The sequence below is a fragment of the Crinia signifera genome, chromosome 7 (assembly GCF_055691185.1).
Source record: "Crinia signifera chromosome 7, ASM5569118v1, whole genome shotgun sequence".
Taxonomy (NCBI): Eukaryota; Metazoa; Chordata; class Amphibia; order Anura; family Myobatrachidae; genus Crinia; species Crinia signifera.
The window spans coordinates 55334012-55360386 of record NC_139223.1 but is presented as its reverse complement, the minus strand read 5'-3'; the positions used below and the strand labels follow the sequence as shown (position 1 = coordinate 55360386).

The 26375-nt window shown below is 45.1% G+C and overlaps 1 protein-coding gene across 1 annotated transcript; it reads left to right on the top strand.

The window, feature by feature from the left end:
• The first annotated feature begins 393 nt into the window (after positions 1-393).
• On the top strand, positions 394-26108 carry LOC146020190 (cytochrome P450 2K1-like). The gene is made up of 9 exons (XM_083153123.1): positions 394-2904; positions 7930-8092; positions 12338-12487; positions 15502-15662; positions 18188-18361; positions 19788-19929; positions 21136-21323; positions 23200-23341; positions 24903-26108. The coding sequence occupies exons 1-9, from the start codon at positions 2710-2712 to the stop codon at positions 25088-25090; spliced, it is 1503 nt and encodes a 500-aa protein (XP_083009249.1). The 5' UTR covers positions 394-2709; the 3' UTR covers positions 25091-26108.
• Positions 26109-26375: the final 267 nt, after the last annotated feature.

Below are 26375 nucleotides of genomic sequence, written 5' to 3'. Positions count from 1 at the left end.
GTTAGGTCAACATGTCATTAGGTCGACAGACAAAAGGTCAACATGGGATTTTTTCATTTTTTTTGGAGCTGACGTGCTGACAGGCGGTATTTCATGCCCTACCATCCACTAGAATCAGAATCAGTTTATTGCCAGCTGTATCAATACAAGATGCATAATACACAGGAATTTGTTTCCGATAGCTACCGCTCGATGTGACAATACATTATAGTGTTCTTCTAGCACCCGCTATCTTTGAAAACCCATGAAGTTTCTCTCCCCTGCCTGGGGTGTCGCTGTCTGCTGTGTTGTTTCTAGCACAAGTCTGGTTTGCATATCAGTGCTGATATACAGATCACACTGTGCTAGAAGCACTACAACAGACAGCGACACCCCAGGCAGGGAAAAGGAACTGCATGGGTTTTCAAAGATAGCGGGTGCTAGAATGAACACTACATTACATTACTTACATTACCTTAGAACATACAATAAGACAATATGCAACAAGTCAAACATGACATAGGGAGGGGACATGATAGATTAGTTGACTCTGTGGTCGGGATGTGTGAGGGCTATGCTAGTGAGGAATTGACTAGGATGGCCACTTGGGGGAAAAAACTGTTTCTGTGTCTAGTTGTCCTTGAAGGCCTTCGGAACAGGTCATGTGCAAGGTGGGACTTGTTTCGATGATCCTGCCTGCTCATTTCAGGACCATGGCTTGATAGATGTCCTCAACTGCAGGGAGATTTGTGCCTATGATTTTCTCTGTTGTTTTCATGATGCGTAGTCTATGTCTGTCATGAGCTGAGGCCGAACCGAACCAGACTATGATTGATTAACAAAGAACGGATTGGATGATCGCCGTTTAGAGGAGCATCAGAAGCTCCTGCGGCAGTTTAAGCTTCCTTAGTTGGCAAAGAAAGTAAAGTCTAAGGCGTGGTGGGAGAATAATATAGAGTGCCAAGTGAGGCACTGTTCCCGAAGCATGGAGAGCATAGCGAGTAATGTGAGGGGACGCGGTGCTACATTTCAGTGTCCATGTCAACTGTGTCGAAATTCGATACAAAAAAAAGTGAAAACCCATGTCAACCTTTTGACTGTCGACTTTTCCCATGTCGACCTAATGCTTGTGTTGACCTAACCCATGTCGACCTTCATGCATGTCACCCTAGTTGCTGTCTATCCAATGATCCCATTCCAAACAGCGTGCAAGTCATAGGACACAACCTCCCTGAAAAAGTCATCTCTCCACAAAGAAATGCTGCAAATATGCAACCGAACAAATAATTTCTGGTGATCACATACACCAGCAAGTCTGCTACATCGAGCTTGTTGTAGGCAATACATGACAAGCAGCAACACTTGTATTAGGGTGGCATCAGATGAATTCTAAACATATGTACAATTTGTCCATCCCATGTTGGCCAGAAAAACCAACATTACCATACAAACTCAAAGAGAGGGTGACATCTGCATGGTTGCCTCTACAAAACTGTTCATCATAGTGAAGGTTAAGCCAAACATCAGCAAAATTTATCAACACATGGTAGGAATAGATCTCTGAATAACAGAATATCTATTGCAACTTACACTGCAGCAGCTCCTGTGGACATACCATACCTCCCAACATTGAACTATAGGGTGAAGGGCCTGAAATTTTGGGGCGTGGCCTTGCAGGAACAGGGCGTGACCTATTGCCATGAGGCCACACCGCCTTTTTTTGCAGATGTGGGGGGCATGGCTAGCAGCTCTGGGAGCCGCTGGCTATGTCCCCAGCCCATCAGGCTGCAGGAATAAACACACAGTGTCTATTATACAGCTTAAGAGGTTTGGGAGATAGTGACAGGGGGGACTCTTAACTGCCACCCCCCACCCAAACCGCAGGACACTGCCAGGCCCCGGCGGGACGTGGGAAAGTCCCAAAAAACACGGACATTCCCTCGAAAAATGGGACAGGTGGGAGGTAGGACATACTGTAGATAGATGATATAATGTAGGATACATATGGAGACTCTACAAAGTTCATAGTAGTAAAGCCAAATATTGTCTCATTTATTTTACACATTAATGAGAAAATTCTAAAAATCTTGACAATTACCCGAATAATATTAATAATGTAATTGCATATCATTTTTTTAAGCACATTTATGCTCTAAGGGGGCGATTCAGGGAGCGAACGACTTCGGCAAGTTTCACACTCAGGGGACTGCCCAGCAGTTTATGGGCGTGCCCACAAAATGGTGGGCGTGCCCATGGAAACGCTGGGCATACCCTTCGGGCAGCAGGTGACGTCAGCGCCCACCCTCAATTCAGCAGTTAACAGCCATCTAAAAAGTGGGTATAGACTTACTTTGTGGGTGAAGGCTGGAAAAATAATTAGATGGTAAGTGACCATCAAATGATTTCTCCTCCGTATGGCCACATGTGAGGGGATGTGTGAGTGTGTGTGGATTTGCTCGGTTGGGGGGGCATGCGTTCAGCTGCGGCGTTTACAAGGCGGCCCTACTGTAAATGGCCTTGGCATAGCCAAAACAATATACAGTGTAAAAATAACTCTGTGCAAACAGAATAAAGTTCAACTGGATATGGTGAGTGGCAACAAGCCAACCACGTCGTAGGTGTGCCCTAGTACATAGTAACACATTTTAGAAGAATTAAGACCAAGTGTTTAGAATGTGTATATGATATGACAATAGCACACTCAGGACAGCTGCATGTCAGAGCTTCAGGATGACTTTTATAACGTACTTTGTGTCTAGGGTGGATGTGTTACTGTGCCTGACAGCTGGCATTGCATTCCTCATCTACTGGATCAATGGATCTAAGAAGAGCACAAGAAATCTGCCTCCTGGACCGACCCCTCTCCCCCTCATTGGGAACTTCCATTTGCTGGACCGCAAAAAACCCTACAAGTCACTGATGGAGGTAGGAAACTGATTACACTGCCTAGCTTCAACATGCGGACACACCCTTTGTGTATGATCCTGTGTGTAACAGGGCTTATTTTTAAATGTCCTCTGCATTACCCCTGGCAAATTGGTGTGGCTTCCTATTGACTGTACTTTGCTTAGTCCCTTTGGCATTTCTTATACCCCTTTCAGACAGAAAACAAAATTACCGGGTGAAGCAGTTCTACCTGGGAATTTCGTTAATAACACGGGTCCTTTTTCTGTGTGAAAGGGCATACCCGTGTCATAAATCCTGTGTCTCCGGCCCTGGAATTAACCAGTGTCGAGGACACAGTATTTATGACCCGGGTTGACCCTTTCACACAGAAGAAATACCCGTGTCATTCAGCAAATTACCAGGTAGAAATTTTCAACCTGGTAATTTGTTCTTCTGTGTGAAGGGGGGGTCAAGCTGCTCCCGGCAAAATGACACGGCATTTGAAATGCCGTATATTTGCCGTGATTTTCAGACTATCAGATTTCCCAACGTACCAGCTTAATTCCAGTTAAGCTCTTGACTCTGCTTGCTTAACTTGAACAAGACTTTATGGAGGAAATTTACTATAATATGAATGGCTACGAATATGCCTATTCATAGCCATTCATACTGTATACGGCCATAAATTTGTAATTTGGAATTTACAAAGGCCAGTATATGAGCATCTGTATTCGTATTCCAGGCATATTCAAATTCGGATTTCCAAATATAAATGCATACGTCATCAAATGAATACAAATTCGACTCGCCATTTATCCAAATGGTGATTCCGAATCTACTTGACCTGAAAATACGCCTGGAAAATACTCCTCATTTTCCAGGTGTATTTGGCTGAAGCCTGCACAGATCAGTCAGATCCATGCAGGCTTCGCTGTGGAAAAAAGTTCTGGTTTTAGAAATTCAGGGTTCTAACCAAATAGGGGATCCCTGTAATTTCTAAATAAAAGCACCAGGCTCTATTTTGAGAACCAGCAATGGGCCCAAACAGCCAGCAGGGTAATGCCACAGCTAGCGGAAACCTGGCCAAAGCATTTACTCCCTGACTTTTCAGCCCAAGCTGGGACCCTGGGGGAGTGGGGACCCTTCAATGAAGGTCCCCCCTCCAGAATTACCCCAGCCTAGGCTGAAGCCCGGGCTGACCCCAGTGCCCCAAGGCAGAGAGCATTGAGCTGATTTAAGTGTAAAATGATAGAATAAACTGTTGTGGTATGTTGTGGAACTACAGTACAAGTCCCATCAAGCCTGCACCGCATGCAGGGACTTGGAGAACCACAAGTTACAGAATGCTGGGCTTTAAAGGGCCTGTTGTTCTACAACCTAACAAATAGTTCAATGAAGCAGACACTTTGAACAGTATAATTTTATAACATACTACCATCATTCATACTATACTTACCTAGTGGTCCAATGATGGCCTGTCCTCTTGTCCAGTAAAAGTCTGTACGGGGTACCTGTGGAAGGAAATTATACTTACCGAGTCCACCGCTGAAGATCGCATCCTCTTGGTTCCATGTAGCATCCCAAGAAAAAAGAAAAAGAGACGCGTAGGCACGGGCCTAGGGGGTGGCACCAATTAAGGGTGGCAGGGCAGGCTAACAGACTAAATTAATTACGTCACCATTGGATCGGTCCCACTGTGTCTGTGCATCTGAAAGGCTCTGCCGCTGGGTTTGCTGAATGGCTGAGCTCAGGGCTCACTGCCGCCAACGCCCATTGGCTACTCTATACACACAGCCTATTGGCTGCTGTGTATACAATGGGCGGGTACAGCAACTGCTGAGCTGAGCAGCACACCCATCCCTGCACTGCGGTGTGAGACTGACTGTGTCGGTGTGTGTCGGTGTGTGATAAGCTTGATCATCTACCTCCTGGCCTCTACCTCCTGGTCTCCCTCCCTCCCTAGGGGTCCTTAGTACACTGAGCAGCAATCCAGACTGCTTACAAAGATATTGAAGTGGGCTAAAGTTAAATTTAAATGAAATATATAAATAGCAATAATATATATAAATATATATGTATGTATATATATATATATATATATATATATATATATATATATATATATATATATATATATATATGGTATGGTGTAAAAATCCCGGCGGTCGGAATTCCGGCCGTTGAAATACCGACTCCGGAATCCTGACCGTCAAAATCTCGACAATTTCTCCGTCTATGGGTGTCCACGACACCCATAGAGGGAGAAGAAAATAGTGTGCGTGGCGAGCCCGCAAGGGGAGGGGGGGCGATCCACGCCCCCCTTGTCGGGATTCCGGCGGTCGGGATTCCGGCGGTCGGGATTCCGGCGTCGGTATTTCAACCGCCGGGATTTAGCACTGAATCCATATGTATATATATATATATATATATATATGTAAAAAATTTTATATATATATATATATATATATTTATAATAACTGTTGCAGTCTTATTGAAAAACAGTAACTGTTACAATAAGTATTACAAGTAACAGTGTAAACTGTTTAATGTATCATTTTAAATATCACTAAACATTAGATGTATTTGTTTATTACATCATAATACACTTCAGCGTATTTGACTGTTAATATATTGGCTTATCTTTGGCATAAGTATATGCCGTAATGCAGCCCTTTCATGTTCCCAGCATAGGGGATGCAAAACTGTTTTTCAGACCATTTCATGTTTAAAATAAACTGCCACAAGTAAAGACAATAAACAGAAGTGTTTTAAATCCTGCACCCAAAGAACAGAGTGTAATGCATTGTTAATAAACTTACTGGAGCATTCAGTAAAGAGTTGTGTTGGACATTAGAAGACACATACAGTAGGTGCACTATTCTATTAAAGGCAAACAAAAGGCATTTACCCAGTTTTTTTTTCACCAAGTTTCTTTTCTTGATCACATCAATTACAGAGCACCCCCCCAAAAAAATAAAAATAAAATAAAAAACGTTCCGGAGAAAACACCATATTCACAATTGAAACCATGAAAATGGGTCATTTATCAGGGATTTTTTCTCCCACCAAAGTCAGTCACTTTGCACTAGGACAAGCTCATACTCTCTTTTACTAAGCTTAAGTATATTAATAATCCACTCTAAGACATCATGACATAATTTTAACTAGATCAGAGCATCTTCACCGTTTTCATCATTTTCACCAAAAAAGTGGCACTTCAGGCCTCTTGCCAGAACAGAAGATGTTGACTCAGATCAAAAAGCTCTTGCACATTTCTTATTCAGGTCAAGTCACATCTTTCCCACACTAGCCGATTTTGAAATTCTCAATTTCAGTTTTTTCACTCCCGCTAGATCCCTAAATTCTCCCCTGATCGGACCGAAAGTAGCTGAGAATGTATTGTTTACATTCTCTGCTCCTACCTCAAACTGTAGGATTTGCCTGCCCTCAGCCAACCAGGAGCTGAGTTTTGCCAAAACTGGTTTAAATAATAAAAATATATATTGATTTGCTAGGTTTCCATATACAGATCTACTTTTATTTTTATTTTTGGCAGCTCCCACAATAGGGAACCTTCTAGAGAAGTAGAAAAAGAGCTATAAACATATCATGCATATCTACTTTTAACAAAGAATTAAAAAGCTGCTGCACTCAGCATCAGACCTTTATAAACAAGCTTTCTGTCAGGCAATAACATCATTTGACTGTGTAAGTTTTTTTTTCTTGTTTTGGTACTTGTTTCCTAGCACGGCCACAATCGCGGGCATCGTGTCCCTTAACTTTAAGGCACACGATGCCCGCGATGCCCGCGATTTCCTTTGAAAAAAGCACAACTCGGGTACATTGCGTCGGTCGTGTGCCTTAAGAAGGCACACGACGCGACCGACGCGATGCCCACGATTTCCCGATAGGCTTCAATGTTAAAATATTTTAACATTGAAGCCTATGCGCGCCCGACGCGATGCCCCCGATTTCTCCATAGGCTTCAATGTTAAAATATTTAACATTGAAGCCTATGCGATGGAATCGATTTGTCCATAGGCTTCAATGTTAAAATATTTTAACATTGAAACTGAGTCCATTTAACATAGGAAAACATGGGAAAAGGCCCAATATGGGCCATTTCTCATTGGGTATGGCCCCGTCATGTGTGTAAAAAATAATGGCCCCCCATTGTGGCCGCCACCCCCACGATTGACGCGAACCCGAAGCGTGGCGAGCGCAGCGAGCCCGCGAGGGGCGGCGGTGCGCGTCCTCCGACCTTTTCATTCCCCTACTATCCACGTCGGCGTGGAGTTGAGAATAGATTAGTGTGGCGAGTGCAGCGAGCCACTGAGCCCGAAGCGTGGCGAGCGCAGCGAGCCCCGCGAGGGGATGCGGATACCTGTCAAGCCGGCGAGGGGCGTCCCGCGAGGGGACGCGGATACCTGTCAAGCCGGCGAGGGGCGTCCCGCGAGGGGACGCGGATACCTGTCAAGCCGGCGAGGGGCGTCCCACGCTTCGGGCTCGGTGGCTTGCTGCGCTCGCTACACTAATCTATTCTCAACTCCACGCCGACGTGGATAGTAGGGGAATGAAAAGGTCGGAGGACGCGCACCGCCACCGCTCGCCACGCTTCGGGTTCGCGTCAATCGTGGGGGTGGCGGCCACAATGGGGGGGCATTATTTTTTACACACATGCCGGGGCCATATCCAATGAGAAATGGCCCATATTGGCCCTTTTCCCATTTTTTCCTATGTTAAATGGACTCAGTTTCAATGTTAAAATAATTTAACATTGAACCCTATGGACACGATGGACCCGATTTCTCCATAGGCTTCAATGTTAAATTATTTTAACATTGAAGCCTATGGAGAAATCGGGTACATCGCGTCGTGTGCGTTTTGGTATGCGACCGACACGATTTTTTCCGACACAACCACCACGATAGAAATCGTTGTGGCCGTGCTAGGAAACAAGTACCCTTGTTTTTTTAACAGTATTCAAAAAGTTTTGATGGGAGGCAAAAATGTTAAAACCTTTTTTTGATTGAATGGAAAATGGAAAAGGGTAATGTGTTGCAGCTTTCGGAGAAATATGGAGAAGTCTTTACTCTACAGTTTGGACCCAAGAAGGTGGTGGTCATTGCTGGGTACAAAGCTGTGAAGGACGCACTCGTCAATCAAGCTGATGATTTCGGACATAGGGCGGAACAACCAATCTTCAAATTAATCTCAAAAGAAAGAGGTATTTACCAATTAGACCACAATTATAGCAAGAGGAAGATGGCCATGTAATGTCAGAGATATTTTTGCAAAATCATAAAATATACTATAGTATACTACAAATCCGAGAAGGTGTGGCCACTCCCCCTTTAGGAAAAAATCTGGGTAAAATACTACAGCAGGAGACTGTGGGAAGTGGTTCACTCGGCTTGTAAAACAGTACGGCGGATAGCGATCATGCGGGAGCATGTATCAGCACTCAACGCTCTCTGTCTGGCCATACACACTAGGGGTGACATTCTATGGGATGAGATAAATGCGCGTTTTTTTTATCGCACCACTTCGCCCTTTTTCAAATCGCAAGATTGGGCCGTTTTTCGCATATTTAATAAGATGCGAAAAACGGGCCAAATAGTGCGAATAGGTGCGAGGTGGTGCGATGTCTTTAGTCCTGAAAATGTGCGATTTTCATGTCTGAAAATCGCACGTTTGCAGGAAAGCGCAAATTAAAAAAAAAAAATGAGCGCTGGGTCCCCCGCCAGAGCATAACCAGCCCCGGGCTCATTGAGCCGGTGCTGGTGACATAAAATCAGGGTCCCCGACAAATAGGGGTCCCCTTGATTTAATGAAACCAGCACCAGGCTCAAGGTCCGGCGCTGGTTCCCAAAATACGGGGGACAAAATGACTAGGGGTCCCCGTATTTTAAGAACCAGCACCGGACCCAACCAGCCAGCGGGGTAATGCCACAGCCGGGGGACACTTATTATATAAGGTCCCACGGCCAAAGCATTATCCCCGTGGCTGGTCAGCATGGGCAGGGGTCCTGGGGAAGTGGGGACCCCCCCAATGAAGGGGTCCGTCCCCTCCAGGACTTACCAGCCCATGCTGAAAGTCCGGGGCTGTCCCCGATGCCCCTGGGCGGTGGGCATCGGGCTGATGGATTGTGTAAAAAAAAGAAGATAAACTATTGTTTTCTACTGGCGAACTATGAGTCCCAGCAAGCCTACTCCTCGCATTTCCAGTGTGTCCAACTTGTTGGCAAAAATCGCATTTTTTTCACATTTTCGGAGCTCATTAAATATGCGAAAATTGATTTCGGCCGTTTTTGCGAAAAAATTCGCAAAAGTCTAAAAATCTCATCCCATAGAATGTCACCCTAGGTGTTTTTGAGCTCAAAGTAGCTCAAAATGCCAAAAGTGAGCTACATTCAGCCATGGGTGGAATTATGGTGCTGTGGCAGCGCGAAATTTCAAATAGCCGGGAGTCCTGGACGTGCAGCGCTGTGAATACAGCCGGGCAGCCCCCGTCTCTCTGCGCGGCTGTCAGTGCATATGATATTTCAAATAGCAAGGATGTACAGTGCTGTAAATACAGCCGGGTAGCCCCTGCTCTCTGCCTGGCTGTCAGTGCACACAGGGGTTTATTCTAGTTCATTTTTTCTGACAGAATCCTTCTTAGATGGACAAAACCATGTGCACTGCAGGGGGGCAGATGTAACATGTGCAGAGAGAATTAGATTTGGGTGAGTTATTTTGTTTCTGTGCAGGGAAAATACTGACTGCATGATTTTACACTTCAATATAGATCTCACTTTGAAGAAAAACCCCACCCAAATCTAATTCTCTCTGCACAAGTTACATCTGCCCCACCCGCAGTGCACATGGTTTTGTCCATCTAAGAAGGATTTTGTCAGAAAGAATGGACTAGAATAACCCCCTCAGTGCTTTCTGGTGGCGGCGGCTGTCCCATGTTACTGGGAGCATATATTCCCCCTTGGCAATGAGCATTTATTCCCACATGGCAACAACCATGTAATCCCCAAGGCAATGTCCATGTGACCCCCTCGGCATCGACCATGTAACCCCCATTGCAACAACCATGTAACCCCCATGGCAACAGTCATGTAATCCCCCATGACACCGAGCATGTATTCCCCCTTGGCAACAAGCATGAAATCCAACATGGGAACAAGATTGAACCCCTGGCAATGAGCATGTAATCCCACATGGCAACGAACATGAAATTCCACATGGCAAACGAACATGGAACCCCTGGCAACGAGCATGTAGGTAAGCAGCATTTATGCAGCATCATTTGTAATAAGCATTACGGTGTTTGGCATAATACGTAATGGACATTTTGTGTGTGGCTTAGGGTGGGATGTATTAAAATACATCGCCGCCCTTCGCCGGCTGTCCGCCGCGATGCCAGTGCATATGTACTGTCAGAGGGGGGGGGGGGGGGTCGGCGAGGCGGCAGGCGGCAGGCGGCGAAAAGAAGCCCATAGGCTTCTATAGGGTATTGCCACCCAAAGGTGGCGATACCCTTCAGTGCGGTATCTGTTTTGATACATTGGAAAATGCAGTAAAACCGGGGTTTTACTGCATTTTCTGTTTGATACATCTTGCCCTTAACCTGTAACGGGAATTAGAGTGTACATTTTTGACGTGCGAATGTCCGTGTTTGTGGAATTTATTGTGGATTTTGTCTCAATCCGTGTGGCATTATGTGAATTGAAACAAGAAAAGGTGTGAATTTGAGACTGATACCAATTGGGACCAGTCAATTCACATTCCTGGCGCTCTAAAAATAAGTAAAATAAATAAATGGTTTATATGTGCTTGTAGTATGCACCAAATTAGCATATACTCAGCTGCTGCACGTGTTAGTTGAGCTAGCCTAGCTTATAGAAAGTAAGGGAATTGGGAGGGTTTTAACACAATTGCGCTGCTAAGCATTAATATCACTCTGAGTAACGGTTTGTTGACCATTTTATAATTGTATTGTGTATTTATATGTTTTTCTTTTTTATATTTCTATAAAAACTAATAATTCTACCAAGCGTGTCCAGTGTGATTTTTGGTCAACAAACCGTTACTCGGAAAGGCACAATCACTCTCTAATGGATAAAACAATGTGCACTGCAGATGTGGCTGATGTAACATGTGCAGAGAGAGTTCGATTTTGGTGGGGTTTGTACTTCAAACTGATATCTATATTGCAGTGTAAAAATAAAGCAGCCAGTATTTACCCTGCACAGAAACAATGAAACACCCAAATCTAACTCTCTCTGCACATGTTACATCAGCCCCACCTGCAGTGCATATGGTTTTGTCCATTAGAGAGTGATTGGGCCTTTCCGAGTGAACTAGAATAACCCCCATGTGTAAGGGGCAAGTATAATGGGTCTAATATTTTGCATAATGTGTAGAAGTGGTATAATGGTGTGGCCACACCCCCTTTACGGCCTTCACTTTTAACGCCAAGGTGGCCCTGTGTACTTTAAAGGCCAAGGCCTATTTATAATCCCAGTCCTGCCCTCTCTCTGCTCTCCTCTCCCTCTCTCTCTCTCTCTCCGCTCTCTGAGCGGGCACACTAGCACCACTAACCCCCCATCCACATCCCCTCCCCTATCATGGTGCCCCCACTGTCATTTTCTCCTGGATCCGCCCCTGCATTCAGCTCAAAATTGCCTTGTGTTTATGGGCATTTAAAGCAAAACTCTAATGCTACCCACACACGGTGTGTGCTAGGTATGGCTTGTACTAGATCACATCTCATCTAGTTCAAATTGCATGCGATGCACTACAACAGTGTGCAATATGAACTAGATGTGATGCGATCTAGTAAAAAAAGTACTGCCTGTACATACTTTTTTTGTCTTGCAATATGCACTACGCGGGCTCACATCATAAGCCAAAAAAAACATGGTGCGATTCGAACTACAAGCTATGCTTTTGTTGGGGGCACCAAAAGCTCAGTCCTGACAAAATTAATAAATAATTCACAGTCTAGGTTAAAATATTTAAATCCACTTTATTCAGGGTTGCCGACCCTCCCGGGATTTGCGGGAGTCTCCCGAAAATCGGGTCCCCCTCCCGGCCCCCGGAAGGGTGGGCAACCCTCCCGGAATCTGGGGGACCCTCCTGAGCCCCCCGAATCGCGGCATTTTAGCCCCGCCCCCTCCATGGATATCAGTCATGTCTACTATTTCCCGTAATGGGGGCGGGGCTTAATGACATCACCGTCAAGCCCCCGCCCCCGATCGGGTAAGTAAAGTCTTCTCTCCGGGCTTCTCCCGGAGAGGAGCATTGAAAAGTCGGCAACCCTGACTTTATTGTGAATATTTATAAACATGCAGAACAGGAAGCCTGAAGAATGGAGCACATCCACTTTCCTAACGCTTTCTCACAGATAAAATGGGGTTCATTCCAATCTATTCAATATCTGGTTTACTGTAACTAATTGCCTTTAACTGTATTTCAGGAATAGTATTTAGTCATGGGGAGTTATGGAAATCTATGAGGAGATTCACGCTGTCCACACTTCGAGAATTTGGAATGGGGAAGAAAACAATTGAAGCAAGAATTAAAGATGAATTAATAGCTTTTATAGAAAACATCAAATCTCACAATGGTAAGACAAATTGCCATATTACCATATTGATTGGTAGGGAACCCATATAAGGGGTATATTTTATATCTATATCACTCACAATAACTCATTTCCCTTGTAGGCTCTCTGCAGCTATTTATTCTCCTGAGAGTTTTATACAGTGGGAGCCCGATTCAGGTTCAATCAGACAGGGCCGAGTTCGGCCTTGTGTCATGTGCGAGTATGCGCATGCATACCTCCCAACAGTCCCGATTTTAGCGGGACAGTCCCGATTATCAGGGCCTGTCCCGCTGTCCCTCCCGCGACCGGCAGTGTTCCGCGGTGAGGGGGGGCTGTTGGGAGTCCCCCATGTCGGCTGCTAGGCAGCGGGGTATAAATGCTGTGCGCATGCGCACAGCGTCTATTCCCCGCAGCCAGGGGGCTGGGGGCATGGCTAGAGGCTCACAGAGCCTCTGGGTCATGCCCACATAGCGTAAAAATGGGGGCGTGGCCTCGTGGAAGAGCTGTGATATAGGCCACGCCCCCGAAATTAGGCCACACCTCCAAAAATTTGGCGCACCTACAGCGTGCATCAGCTGTGTCCCGCCTCCGGAAGCTTCAAAGTTGGGAAGTATGCGCATGTGCAGACCCTCTGCTCAAATGCCTTTGGTGAGTAACAGTCGCCAAGGCGTTTGCATGGGCAGGGTAGGGAAGGGGGTAGACTGGGGGGTGTTGCAGGGGAACTCTCAGCGTTTATGGGTGTCTCCAATGAAAACGCTTGGTGTTCCCCTAGGAACGCCGGCGAGTCGGCCATCCCCGTCGGAAATAAAAGTCAGTTTAGACAGACTTATTTGCGAACGGGGGAAAAATTATTTAATGGTAGGTGACCTTCGAATTATTTTTTACTTCATGCGGCATTACAATGCGACACATTAGCATACACATTTCCTTGCATGCAAATTCGGAGATTTATGTGGCTGGGGGGCGGGAGGGGGGCATTTACCTGTTCGCTAGGCTGCGAACATACACAGCCTTGCAAATAGGTCTGAAACAGGCTTCCCTCAGGAGTCTTCTTCAGTCTCTCTTGGGTGTTCTATCTGTGCTGTATCATCCTTTTTCTGGTCATTTTATGATAATAATATATTGTGTCTGCGGGAGCCTCTAGTGGAACCTGGTAGTACTGCACTTAATAGTTCCCCTCTATGTCTTCAAAATCTAAGGGGGTTATTTTGGGTCACTCCTTCTGGCTTATTCCTTCTCAAATGGACAAAACCATGTACACTGCAGGGGGGCAGATGTAACTTGTGCAGAGAGAATTAGATTTGGGAGGGGTTTTACTTCAAAGTGAGATCTATATTGCAGTGTAGAAATAAAGCAGTCTGTATTTTCCCTGCACAGAAACAAAATAACTCACCCAAATCTAATTCTCTCTGCACATGTTACATCTGCCTCCCTGCAGTAAACATGGTTTTGTCAATTTAAGAAGGAACTTGCCAGAAGGAGTGAACCAGAATAACCCCCTAACTGTAAAGTAATACAGTACGTGTCCCCTCGCGGGGCTCGCTGCGCTCGCCACACTATCTAAAATCAACTCCACGCCGATATGGATAGTGGGGGTATGAAAAGGTTGGAGGACGCATAACAACGCCCCTCGTGGGCTCGCTGCGCTCACGTGCGTTCGCTTCGGGTTTGCACATAGGCTTTGCGTTGATAGTGGGGGTGGTGTAGGGGTGCATTTAACATTGTAAGCACCCATCAGGGTGCTTGTACAATTAAAGAACGCATCGCATCGCATGCATCATATGCTGCTATATGGCATGTGATCCTATGTGATGCGATCAGATGCCCTAAGATGGACATCGGGGGCGCCGTGCTACGAAACAAGTACCAAATATTTTTAAGATGGGAGTTATGTTGAAGATGGGATGTTCCCCAAAGCAACCAATCAGTTTCTATTTCTTATTTATTTTGCAGATAGATAGAATCTGATTGGTTGCTGTGGGTGACATCCCATTTTCATTAGACTTCCCACCTTCATGTCTGTACACCGTAGATGATATGTGTAATGACTTTGGCAGGTTGACGATTCTGACAGGTCAGTGTAATAAAATCTAAATATTGTCAAGCAGGTACACTTGATTTCTATGTATGCACCCGCTCCAGAGATGGAGTTTAGAGACAGCAGCCATTCAACAATGTGGGTTGTGGGGTCTGGAAGCAGCCTGCAGAAAAATCATAAACATTTTTCAACATCAAGAAAATAACAGGAAAAATAGTCAAAAGCGAGCGTAGACATTTAGGAGCATGCTTAGAGCAATAACAGACTGGTCTGAATGCCATGCCCAGCAATGTCCCAGAGATCAGCGTATAAAGCAGTGGCGTAACTATAAATTTTGCTCCCCCCCTGCCCAAAACTCCTCTCCAGCGTGTTACCCCAGAATGTGTCGGGATGACGTAACACGCTGAAGCAGGATAGAGGAAGAGAGAGATCAGCAGACACTGCTGCTTTCCTTGGCTCTGATGCATCCCAGACCACCCTAGCACATCCATCCATCCGCTCATTCTGTACACAGTAGCCAATAGTTGGCTCTGTGTACAGTCAATTGAATCAGTGGAGGGATTTGTCATCTCTGCCATGGCCGCACCTGCGCTGCACCTGACTAGCCTCCATTGCTCAGCCAGTGGGCAATGACAGACAGCAGCATATCAGTGCGTCGAGCGGGTGCCGGCGCCCACACAGACCCCACTTGCTCCCCCAAGCAGCAGCTGGGGCTGCCTTACAGTAGTTACGCCACTGGTATAAAGCTCCACACACATCTCCTCCACCTGACTCCAATTGCTAATTGAGTGGCATTAGGGAATAGGGATTTAATAAATAAGTCTGAGGGCAAGTGTTTGCCTGTAGACGGCTTAGTGGGTTTATATTGAAGCTTTAAAATTATGCAATAGAATCCTGGTCAGAGCTGTGAATGTCAAACATATCTCTGGGTCTAATGCGCTAATAAATGATAATAATATACTCTACCCTTCCCTGTCTCCCTGTTTGCTTTTTGTAGGAAAACCATTTAACTCAAACATTATACTGAACATTGTAGTGTCCAATATAATCTGCTCTATTGTTTTTGGGAAAAGATTTGAGTATGATGACCAAACATTTATCAAATTAATTGAAATGATGGCTGAAAACACCCATCTGATTGGAGCACCCAAATTAATGGTAAGATACACTTTTATCATTTGACTATATGCGTATCTTTTTATGTTTAAGTAGCATTTCTCATCTGAAACTCATTTGGATTTAAAGTGCACTAGACAGCTGTAGGATAGGAGCAATCACACAGAAGCTGTAGGTGAAGCAACTATATCCAGTGGAACCAAAGGGGGGTACTAATTACCCAGGCCCAAGTCAAATGAAGGGGCTCAGTGGCCCCAGTATATTATTCTAAAGGTGCCCATACACGGTGCGATGATCACACCCGTTATTGGCTGGATCGCATCGCAACGCATGCGTTTTGCATGCGATTTGCGTGTGATGCAATGCGAAATGAGGGCAGTACAAAAAGTACTTTTTTGTACTGTGCGATGAGATGTCTGCGGGAGCGCACATCGCATCGCTTTGCATCGCATGGTGCAAACGCACCATGCATGGCCATGCCTCCCGCAATTAGGCAACTAGCCCTGAAAAGTACCCGGGCCAGCCAGGCTCTCTACTGCCCTCGCTGCATCAAATAAATTCCGTTGTGCCCTGGTGTACTCTATAGCCTTACACCACACCTCCCAACTTTTGCATCTGATAAATTGGGACCTGTTTTGCTCCCTGGCTTCCTCCCTAACACCAACCCATGCAGAAAGAGAATAGGGATAGCTATCAACACATCCCCCTTTGATGGTTGCCATAGATGGCTATAAAACATTCTACCACCAGGCATCGATGGTTCCTGCCATCACTTTACGGAACATGCGCAGAAGAACCGTCTGACCTCCCGTCTGACCAAATCTCAGCCTGTCTGGTAGCAGGGGGGGGCAGCGAGTCGAGGAGGGAGTAGGTGTGTGAATGAGTGATGGACAGAGGGGCGGGTTGCAGGATGGGGCGTAGTTTACAGTTTACAATACAGCCAAGCAGCAGCCAGTGATGCCACAGATTCCGACACTGCGCACATGCCTGGCCGGCCATATATCATAGCTCTGCCACTGCAGTGCCCAGTGCAGCAGAGCTGGCCGAAGAAGCCGCAAGTCTGTGAGACCTTAATCAGTGGTAGACAGGAGACGGGCGGACTGGCAGGGGAAAACTTGGATGCCATCCATCGATGATCTAAAGCGATTCAATCCTCCTCTATTGATGCCCGAAACATCGAGCACTAGGTCCCGACCATCAATGTTTTGGGAACATCGATAGTCGACGGCCATCCCTAGAAGAGACCTGATGACAAAATTCCTTCTTTGTGTGTGTTACACTGCCCAAGCGAGATGGAGGGGAACGGGCGAATCTCCCTACCTTTTACCAAAGAAAGTCATACTGCACCGACGTGCAGTCTGTAGCCTCTAGTAGTACAAGTAACTTTACATATATACAGCCACATGAATCTTAGGGTTAGCTGCCGCATAATCTGTCTGTCTGTGTGAAAGCTCGTGCTGATGCAGAACCTCTTCTAGCTAAAATATGCCCTTATCTCCTGTATGCCAAATAAACCAACATTCTGGTTAAGTACTGTTGTGAGGATTAAGATCACCATCAAACACCACAAAACTCTGCCAACAAAAACTGGAGCAACTAGAAATTTTGTGCCCACCAAAAACATTTTTAGCGCCCACATATCCATACATTTATTAAAATGCTTAATGTACGTTGCCAGGGGATTCATGCGCATTGCCATGGGTTACATGCTTGTTACTAGGGGTTTCATGCTCATTGCGAAGGGCAATATATATATTCCAGGGGCAATACAACATTAAATACTTTTGAGATACTAGTTTACAACATTGGAGTTATTTGTACCTCAAGGATAGAATTAATAGATGCACTTATATTTAATATTCTTAATTAAAAGGCCCACCTTGGTGCGCTCCATCATACTTCAGGAACATTTTGTGGATGACTAGTTCCACCCGGGTATACTTACTCATATGATTTCTTCAGTGATGTAACTTGGGGTCCGCAGCCCCAGCGATGGCGGGGGGGGGAGCAGGCTCCACCGGGGTGCAGGTTCACAGTGTTGACAGCATTGTACATAACATTCGCTGCCTGGGGCAGTGAGGGCAGAGAGGGCTCCCCCTTCCACCATGCCCGCTGCCCTTCCAGCTTGCAAGCAGCGCTGCTGTGTATTCCGGGATCCCAGGCGGCAGATTAGCAGGACAGTGCTGAGAACTTACAGTTTTTCCGCCTGCCTCGCCACTCCTGGCCACAGCGATCAGATAGGCTGTCTGATCACTGTGGCCAGGAACAGCGTGGCAGGTGGAAAATCGTGCTCACCTCCGCTGGCTATTAGCCGGGGAATGTGTGACACATGTCAGTGTCCAGCTTCCCCTGATCCCCACTCCCCAGGCGGCGTTGCCTACTATCCCCGGTGGCTGCTGGCATTTAAAAAAAAATAATGAGGGGGGGGGGGGGGGGGGGATGGTGCCAGAATTTATTTTGGCAGGGGGGAGCAAAATTGCTAGTTTCGCCATCATTTCTTTACTTTTTTTGTACTGCATGCAGTAAAAATGTATAGCTCTATTCTAAAAAGTTGTTTGTTTCACCAGCTGTATAATTACTATCCCCTCATTGGCTCTCTTTTTGGAGTACATAAGAAAGTTATGAAGAATACAGAAGATCTAGCTAACTTTGCTTTAGAGTGCATCCATATACGAAGACGCGCATTTGATGAAAATGACATCACCGGATATATTGATGCCTATCTTATGAAGCAAAAACAGGTAACTCGTATTCTTGTTTCATAAATTACTATAAATTAATATTTGCCAAAGTAAAACCACAGGTGCAGACTCAGACTTAAAAACATTGTCCATCCCCGTCAAAACGTCCAGAAGCTTCTTTCCGTAAGCCGTCCATCATCTGAACTATCCAATCAAAGCGAATGCAATCCCAATATCAACAGCCAAACAACTTGTCCCTACTTGGCGACCTGACCACCATAGTTGTAGCTAGAAATGGAATGCATGTAATGTCTTTATGTAATATATGTAATGTCTCCCCCCCCCCTCTATCATCCCTGCTTGATGCTGCACTGTAATCCACAAAAAATTCCTAGTGTGCGCAAGCATACATGGCCAATAAAGTTGATTCTATTGTCCCGCCTCTAAATTAGGCCCTATACAGTCAAAAGATCGACAAGTGTTCCAAGTTTTTTTGAGCCATGTGCCGACGGGTGGTATTTCATGCCCTACATGTTTTTTATGCATTAGGGCATCAAGGGAGAATAGAATAGTGCAGAAATTCATGTGAGGGGACGCGGTACACTTTGACGTGTCCATGTCGACTATGTCGACATTCGGGACAAAAAAACCTCACGTCAACCTTTTAACTGGCAACCTTGCCATTTTCGACCTAATGCTTGTGTCGATCTTCTAACCCTGTTGACCATAGCAGAGAGAGAGCGGGAGAGAGAGAGAGGGAGAGAGAGAGAGAGGGTGGGAGGGAGAGGGTAAGAGAGAGGGAGAGGGGGAGAGAGAGGGAGGTAGACGTATATATTGTATTTAGAAACAAAGGCACTCACAGGGGACTTTAAAATAAAACGTATCTTACAGAAAGGACATTTTTCCAACAGACCCCCCCATTTTTCCAACAGACCCCCCCCCCCCCCCTTCTTTAATACTGCATCCAGCTCTGACTGATGTAGAAATGTATGCCCATTATTTTGCAGATGACTGGTCAAACAGAGATTCTTGAAAGTTTACTGTACCCTGTTTTATCCACCTGTGCACAGTACTGAGTAGAGGTGTATATGCATGTGCTTATACTGCTCTGTAAAGCTGTGTACACACCGTGCAATCTATTGCTGATGGTCGGTCACTGATGATAAGGAGACTCTGCTGTGGGAGCCGCATAGGGAAACAGCTGGTCGCAGGAGCATGCTCCTGGAACCAGCGACCATTAGGGGGCTGAACACATGAGAGACTACACGGCAATTGATCGCCGCAGCACAAACAAATCATTGGCAATATGGTCGCTCAGCGACCATATTGCCAGCGATATTGCACTGTGTGTACACAGCTTAAAATAATGTCTTGAAAAGAGAAGAAAAAAAGCACAGTATGAATGTATAAAGGTATAACCATGTCAGATAGGTATATGTTATGTATATGTAAATTATATACTCCTGTTTATCATTTGTGTTTTCAGGAACCAATACATGCGAAAACATATTTTGATGATGAAAACTTGGTCTACACAATTTTAGATCTCTTTGCAGCTGGGAGTGAAACAACAGCCACAACGCTGCGCTGGGCCCTGTTACTGATGGCAAAGTATCCGGAAATACAAAGTAATCTTATTACTGCAATATCTGCAGTTAATATTAGGGGGTATTGATCATTAGGTCGACATGCATTTAGGCCGACATGCATTTAGGCCGACATGAGTTAAGGGCCGACACGACTTTAGGTCGACAGGGTCATTAGGTCAACATAGGTAAGGTCAACAGGGTCATTAGGTCGACATGGGTAAGGTCGACATTGAAAAAGTTGACATGGTCATTTTTTTTTAACCAGAATGTCAACACAGTCAACATAAACACTAAAATGTAGCACTGTGTCCCCTGGCATGGCTCGTGGATGGTAGGGCATGAAATACCGCCTGTTGGCAAATGTCGTGTCGACATGGAAACCGAAACGTAGCACCGTGTCCCCTCGCATGGCACTCTACACTTGCCATGCTTCGGACACACTATTTTATTCTCCCACCATGCCCTAGTGGATAATAGGGCATGAAATACCGCCTGTCGGCACATGTCGTGTCGACATGGACACCAAAATGTAGTATCGCGTACGTTCACCATGCTTCCAGCACACTATTGTAATCTCCCACCATGCCCTAGTGGTCTTATCGACATGGACACCGGGACATAACATTGCGTTCCCTTGCTATGCTCGCCATGCTTCAACGGGGGGGGCGCAGTTTTTTAAATGTATTTATTTATTTGATATTATTTTTTTATCCGTGCAGACTGCCTATACAAATTCGTATTAGCTGCCGTATATACAGCTGCTAATATAAATTCATATGAATGAATACGCCATCGGGGATTACAAAGCAGTCGTATTTGACTGCTTTGTAACTTCCCCACCTGAATACGAATGCATTCGTATTCATTCATATTAACAATACGAATACAATACATTGTATTCGTATTCTTAGTAAATTTCCCCCAATATGTCAAGAGTAAAACTGCTGGTCAGTCGCCAGCAAATCCTTGTCTGCAGTAGACACACACAACTCAAATTAGCTCAGTATCAGGTAGAAACTACTCAGCAGGGTAGAAAATTAAAATGAAATACAGTAGGTGACTTTAGTTCTACCTGCTGGTGGCTAGTACTGTATGCTCTGACTTATGGTCATAATTATTAATCCAATTCTATCTCTGACAATGATACAAACATACATTATTATGATTACTATTATTATTATTATCGTTTATTTATATGGAGCCATATCATACTGTGCTAACCATTATTTGATTGGTGTTCTGCAGAAAGGGTGCAGGAGGAAATCAGGACACATATTAAACCAGGACACATGCCGGCAGTAGATGATAGAAGGAGTATGCCTTACACTGACGCAGTGATACATGAAGTACAGAGGTTCGCTAACATTGTCCCGCTGAATTTGTCCCATAGAACTGCAAATGATGTCTATTTCCGAGGTTACTGCATCCCAAAGGTGAGTTTTGAGAATTATCTTTCATAAGAGCGATGCAACATTGTGTTCCTTTACCAATGTGCCTGTTGTATCTACACAAAACTTCAGTTGTAACAATTCCACAACAAAGGAATTGTTATAGGAAAAAGGGGAATAGAAGAAAGGCAGTGACCGTCTACCAGCCAAAGGTGATATTGGTTGATAAACAGAAGCTGCTCCTACCTGCCTGCAGTAAGGACTTGGAGAAGAAGCAACCCTGACTTCCTGGATCCCAGGAGCCGCATAATGGATCTGAGCTGGACAGTGCATGCTTTAAACCAGGCATGTCTAAACTGTGGCCCTCCAGCTGTTGTGAAACTACAAGTTCCATCATGCCTTGCATTGATTTAGCATTCCCTAATAGCAAAACTGTGGCAAGGCATGCTGGTACTTGTAGTTTTATGACAGCTGGAGGGCCATAGTTTGTACATGCCTGCTTTAAACACTGGAGGCCATATAGTCAAGTTAGGGCTGCCTGAAAGACATGGAGTTGCTTCCTATTGGATGCCAGCTCTTTTAATCACAGCCAGTTATGGCAGTCCCAGAGGAAGAAACCCCTCCCCCTGAGGCTTCTTGTCGGGTGTTATTAGAGGTTAACTTATTTAATGGGAAGTCACTGCCAGTTCCAGAGAAGCCAGAGCAGGCATGGACTGCAACTGGTTCACTGGGGTGGTAGATTTTACGGGATGCGGTCATTAGGACTACAGTCAACATGTCGACACAAGCAAGAGGTCGACATGTTTTTTTTTAACTGACTTGTTCATACTGACCAAGAACCGTGAAAACTTACATCAACTTTTTACAAGTCGACCTTTTGCTTGTGTCAGACTTCTGACCATGTCGACACTATGTATGTCAACTATTTGACGTGTCGACCTTTTGATTGTAGACCAATAGTGGTCAACTTTTTGACTGTCGACCTATTCAGTGTCAACCTAACAACCTGTACCCCATTTTACTGGGGATATAAATATTCCACTTCTGATAAATATTTATATCCTCTATTGCATTGAAATCTGGTGGTGAAGGAGAAATCAGTGCAGGATAGGAAACACAACCCCATTACTCAGTACTACAACTGACTTCTAAGATCCATCTCCCAACAAGGTATGCAGGACAGTGACTACAGTCTCTAGATTGCTAACAACTGTGCTTCGTATACGGATCCTGAGGCGATCAAAATCCTGCTGAGTATAAAGAGAAGAGCAAAAGAGTAAGGAATTATTGTAAAATTGATTTTGTACTTCAGCGAAATATTTTTAAATAGAGAATTGTGTAAAGAAATGAAAATAAAAAATAGCTGTGTGTGGTAGCCTTGGTGTGTGTGTAATTAATCTGGTATGTCGCTTATTACATTTCAATTATTGTATTGATCCTTATTCAGACCCGCATGTTGCCCATCGGTACACCTAAACCGATGTTACCCGTGGGATCTGATCCCACAGGTAACATTGGTCTAGGTGCGGGTCTGAATAAGGATCAATACTATAATTTAAATTTAATAAGCAACATAAATATAGACCTACTTTTCATACCGTAGGGTAGAAAAAATAATTTCAATTATTTAAATTCAATAATTTAAATAAATCAAATGATTTTTCCTCCGTGCAGCCGCCTGCGTTTGGATGTGTAAGCTTACATATCCGCTCGCATGGTAGCGGGCATTTGTTCGGTGGGGTGGCGTTTACCTGCTCAATTGGCAGCAAATATAGCTAAGCAAGCAGAACTGAATCAGGCCCAAAACAATAAACATGATTTTCCAGATGAGTATGATTTGCAAGGCTGAGCCTAGTTATATGAGATTTTACTGTACCATTAAAAGTAAGCTTTGCACAATATGTTTATTTCTGATTTACAGGGAACAGAGGTCATTCCGTTCCTTACATCAGTTCTGTATGACAAGTCTCAATGGAAAACGCCATATTCTTTTAACCCAAATCACTTTCTTGATGCAAATGGGAAATTTGTTCGACAGGAGGCATTTATGCCATTCTCTGCAGGTTGGTGAATATATAAGATTCAGACATATTTTAATGAATTGTAAAAAAATAATTCAAACATAAAGTAGCGGTGTCCTGGATAAACGTTAGCAAAGAAGACACGCAGATGAGCCAAGTAGCAGTGCTATTTTGGGAACCTGCAAACACAACTAAATACTGTAGTTCCAACATTTCAGATTTAATCTTTCATCTGGGAACAATGATGATGAAAGATTTCATGTGAAATGTTGAAACAATCCAATTGAATTATTCACTTATCCCTAACTTGGTTGTTTCTTTGGATTCAGTATTGAATCCCGGCGGTCGGGATCCCGGCGTTCAGAATCCCGACGCCGGAATCCCGACAGCCGAAATGCCGACAAGGGGGGGACGTGGATCGCCCCCCCTTGCGGGCTCGCTGCGCTCGCCACGCAGCAGGCCCGGTGCCTCGTTACGCTCGGCACACTAATTTATTCTCCCTCCAGGGGTGTCGTGGACACCCACAGAGGGAGAATGTGTCGGCATTTCGGCGGTCGGGATTCTGAACGCCGGGATCCCGACCGCCGGGATTGTAACTGCATCCCGTTTCTTTAGCTGTCTTTAAGCAAATACAGAGTTGATTAAATACTAATTACTTTCAAAGACATTATTTAAGTTTTCGGAAATCATATCAAAATCTAAGTGTCACAATCATGGAATCAAGTTAATATAATGGCGATCGGGTTGCTGGCAGTCAGAATATCGATGCCAGAATTCTGACTGTCAGAAGACTGGCACCAGCCACTCAGCTTCACTCACAATGCTGGTGCCAGAACCCTGACTGTTTTCATCACAAACATAAGTATGCCGGAAAGGGTGAAGGCCCCCATACACTACATGATTTTGTTTTTTGCACGATTTTATTTGATTTTGGTGTTTTGGGGCGATATATTGTTTGAAAAGTGTCAAATTATTTGTGTTTTCCATCTGTTCCAATGCGTGGTCCTCTGAGTCTATGATAGGAGCCCCAAGATCGCTCGTACTGCACCATTGATTTATTGGAATTGCATGGAATCAGATGGAAAAAGGAGTGCCTTTCGCACATGCAAGTTTGACTGATGTTTCCATTCCTTCTAGCCCCCTAATCCAGGCCATCAGATTGTATACCATAAGATATATCCCACGCAATTTATCTTGGCTTGATCAATCGCATGAGATATATATTATGTAACAATGACACCAAAGTACAATATCAGATGGAATCACTCCTAGGTAGGTCCAGGGGGAGTTCAAGGGAAATTGCTTCCCTTCATTAATCAATTAATCCCATCATTTTGTAATGGGGCTAGAGCACTAATGATGCAAATCACATTACTACACATCTTGCACTTGACACCTTGACTTCCCAAATGGCATATCCAAAATGTCAGCAAAATGATTCTTTTTAAAGAGGAAAGCATTTCATGAGTATGATCAAGCAAGAAAATACAAAAACATTTTTATGTTCAGATTTCCAACATTTCTGGATACACATCAGGACACAATAGGCTTATTCCTGCACCTGTATATGATATAAAGTACTTGTTTCTTTATGCTCCTACAGGGAGAAGAGTTTGCGTTGGAGAAAGCTTGGCTAAGATGGAACTTTTCCTCTTCTTTACCGGACTCCTTCAAGCATTTACTTTCCACCCACCAGCAGGAGTCTCCAGAGAAGATTTAAGTCTTGATCCTGACATTGGACTCTTATTAACTCCCAAGCCACATCTGATATGTGCAAGGCTCAACAGCTAGTGTGCTGCCACCATACTGTATATGCCCAAAGACAGATGTGTTTACTGATTCGTTTTGGGTTATCACAAATGTTTATATTACTTTTATGTGTTATTCTTATATTCTATAATCAAACTGAACATAGAACTCTCTGTAGTTTCAGTGGTGGGCCCATAAGTGATCCTCCAATCCCCAAAGGGGGTCCATAAGTGAGCTATCCACCTAACCCTCCTTACTTGCAGCCTAACCCTAAATACCTCTGCTTGCAGCCTACCCCTCCTCCCACAGCAAGCCCCTAGGGGGGGGGATGTGGATCCCTTGTAAATGACTTCCAGGGAGGTAGGGGGTGTTTTATATGCAGTGGAGGGTTGGATAGTGGGCTTAATATTCGTCATTTCCCGGTGGAAGTGCAGCTTGTTTGACTGCAGATATCGCCATTATCTGGAAATAGATTTCTTAGCCTTCAATAGTATAAAAACTTTTCAGGAGGTGCTGGGGACTTGGTGATCAGAGATCAGGACTGAGCCAGAGCAATCCACTGACAAAAATATAAAACTGTACACCAGACGTTTGGAACTGGAGCAGGGCTGCTGGAAGGCTGATATCTCTGGTTCTAGGCAAGATAGAGACAAGCCGCTAGTGTCCACAAAAAGGGAGCTTTTGGTATATACCCTCAGAAAAACTCTAAAAGCCCCCATACACTATGCGATTTTCAGCCGATTTCATCCGATTTTGGCTCTTTGGGCCGATAAATCGGGTGAAATCGGCCCAAAATCGCATTTGTGTTTGACATCTGATCTGATGCGCGGTCCCGCGCGCATCGGATCACGGCGTCGGACCGCTGGCGTCGCAGAGCAGAGACCGTCGGCGCGGCCGCTGATTGGCTGAGCTCTGCTCTGCGATGCCTGCGGTCCCCGCCTGCACTACCTCCGCCGGGAGCCGTCAATGCGCGGGGGGGGCGCTGCTAGTAAGACAGGGAGCGATGCGGGGGACACAGAGTTGGCAGTAACAGAGCTGGGCAGGAAAAGCTATCAGCACTGGGGAAAAAAAGCCCATACAATGAATGGGCAGCCTGTGATTGGCTGAGCGCTCTCTCAGCCAGTCAGCAATTGGCTGAGAGAGCGCTCAGCCAATCACAGGCTGCCCATTCATTGTATGGGCTTTTTTCCAGCACTGACAGCTCCCGCCTCCCCCTGCCCGGCTTTGTCACTGTCCCCCGCAGCATCCCCTGCACGCTGCCTTAGCAGCGCCCCCCACCAGCCGCCCCGTTCTGCAGCCCCCCCCTGCTCCCCGGGTTTACATGTGA

Bases quoted from the DNA above. Each gene is read 5' to 3' on its own strand.
- LOC146020190 (XM_083153123.1), top strand. From the start codon at position 2,710: ATGACTTTTATAACGTACTTTGTGTCTAGGGTGGATGTGTTACTGTGC. The intron at 12,488-15,501 runs GTAAGACAAATT...TGCTTTTTGTAG, and splicing joins AAACATCAAATCTCACAATG to GAAAACCATTTAACTCAAAC. The intron at 19,930-21,135 runs GTAATCTTATTA...GGTGTTCTGCAG, and splicing joins AAAGTATCCGGAAATACAAA to AAAGGGTGCAGGAGGAAATC.